The 1,491-nt window shown below is 44.1% G+C and overlaps 2 protein-coding genes across 2 annotated transcripts; both read right to left on the bottom strand.

The window, feature by feature from the left end:
* Window positions 1-38: 38 nt before the first annotated feature.
* Window positions 39-456, bottom strand: Tsp_14349 (conserved hypothetical protein; the record flags this gene model as incomplete). Its single annotated transcript, XM_003368683.1, has 2 exons — window positions 221-456; window positions 39-194 (listed from the first exon to the last, which is right to left on the bottom strand). Coding segments are annotated over exons 1-2 (392 nt in total), but the record flags the coding sequence as incomplete, so codon positions are not given.
* A 144-nt stretch (window positions 457-600) lies between these two features.
* Window positions 601-937, bottom strand: Tsp_14348 (conserved hypothetical protein). Its single transcript, XM_003368682.1, has 2 exons — window positions 662-937; window positions 601-633 (listed from the first exon to the last, which is right to left on the bottom strand). The coding sequence occupies exons 1-2, from the start codon at window positions 935-937 to the stop codon at window positions 601-603; spliced, it is 309 nt and encodes a 102-aa protein (XP_003368730.1).
* Between the last annotated feature and the right edge of the window lie 554 nt (window positions 938-1,491).

Raw genomic sequence — 1,491 nt, 5'->3', positions numbered from 1 at the left:
TCGGCACTGGCTTGAGGTACATCGAAGCTTCAAGAAACAGCTCCAAGGTACGCCTGTCGTTGGTGTATTCACCCGTATATATCATAACCCGTCGTTGCTTTTCAGCGTACTTATTGTTTTTTTGTCTAATGGAACCAGCGGCAGGATTCTTAAAAGGACCTGGTTGATTAGCGTTTCCATCACGCCTTTTTCTTCTTTAAGAAAATGGATCATACTGAACAATATCAGTTTAATTCCACCTGCTTTTTTGTTGAGCCGATTATGCCAACTTTCCAAGTGGTTATTGGTTCTGATATTTACATTACGTACATTCCAAAGCGGCAGTCGCTCATTGGTCATCCACTCCTGCCGAAAATATTGAAATAAAGCTAATAAATTACCCGTAGTGCCTGCTTCAAGCAGGCTAACACCTGTGTCAACTTGCGGTACATTGAGGAAAGCAGTAGCCAGGAGCATAATCATTTTTCTTTTTGTTTCTTCATCGCTTCGATAGCGTGTTTTCAATCCCAGATCACCAACTTTCCTAAGTACTGTTTGGAAAAAATGGAAGTAACAGCACTGTAAGTAGCGCATTCAGAAAGTAGCCCCGAATCGGAGGTATCAGGATTGTTTCAAAATCACAGATGCTAGTCTCTGAATTGAGGTCGATCTCAAGACCTACCGCTCTGCTTGTTAAAGCTTGGAATATAAACCTGTATGTGCCAATATGTTTATCCGTACATAAACAATAGATTGCGGGCACCAGTTTACCGTCCGCAAAGACATGGATGGTGAACAGTTGTTGATACGAATGCGAACAAGTCAACACATTCTGATCACCCTTTGATGACAAGCTGAACTGCTCCAGTTCTATATCTGTGCCTTGCTTGTGGATGCGGAGCTGATACATTTTCTTGATATCAGCCCTGTCTCCAGACAGCCATTCAGTGCATTCCATCTTAAAGTGCTGAACTGTCGAAGACGACTTGACTATTCCACACTTCACATGGTTGGGCGGGTACCAAATCTGTCCATACGGACGGGCCTGGTTTCTAACCGCCTCTTTTCCAGCCATTTTCCACATACGAGCGTTCAATGTCTTCTTTTTTATGCTTATACTATTAGTTCATTCTCGGAGAGCTTTTTGAGAAAGTCTCGCTCGGTCAGAGCTGTCAGGAGCGGGCCTAAATCGACTCTTCCAAGGAAGATAACCATCACATCGATCTACGTCAAGCGACAACAACTGTTTGAAGTGTTACATTGCCCATCACCATATGTTGGGTCTGAGGGCTGGTTCAGAGCTGACATCCGACCAGTCTGCTTCATCGTGCTTCTCCTGTCCGATGCCGTCTTCGTTGCCACGACAAACTGCAACCATAATCTGAAGTGGGCTGGTAGAGCAAATATGTGAAGAACGCGTTATTTCTTACAGAGGAATTGTATATTAGCGGGGGAGCTTATGGTCTAAACTGCTCATATCGCTTGCTGTGAACTGAATATCCGCTTGTCACC

This window comes from Trichinella spiralis, assembly GCF_000181795.1.
Source record: "Trichinella spiralis strain ISS 195 chromosome Unknown Scfld2117, whole genome shotgun sequence".
Classification (NCBI taxonomy): Eukaryota; Metazoa; Nematoda; class Enoplea; order Trichinellida; family Trichinellidae; genus Trichinella; species Trichinella spiralis.
The sequence above is the reverse complement of the archived record's forward strand: the minus strand, read 5'-3'. Positions and strand labels throughout refer to the sequence as shown.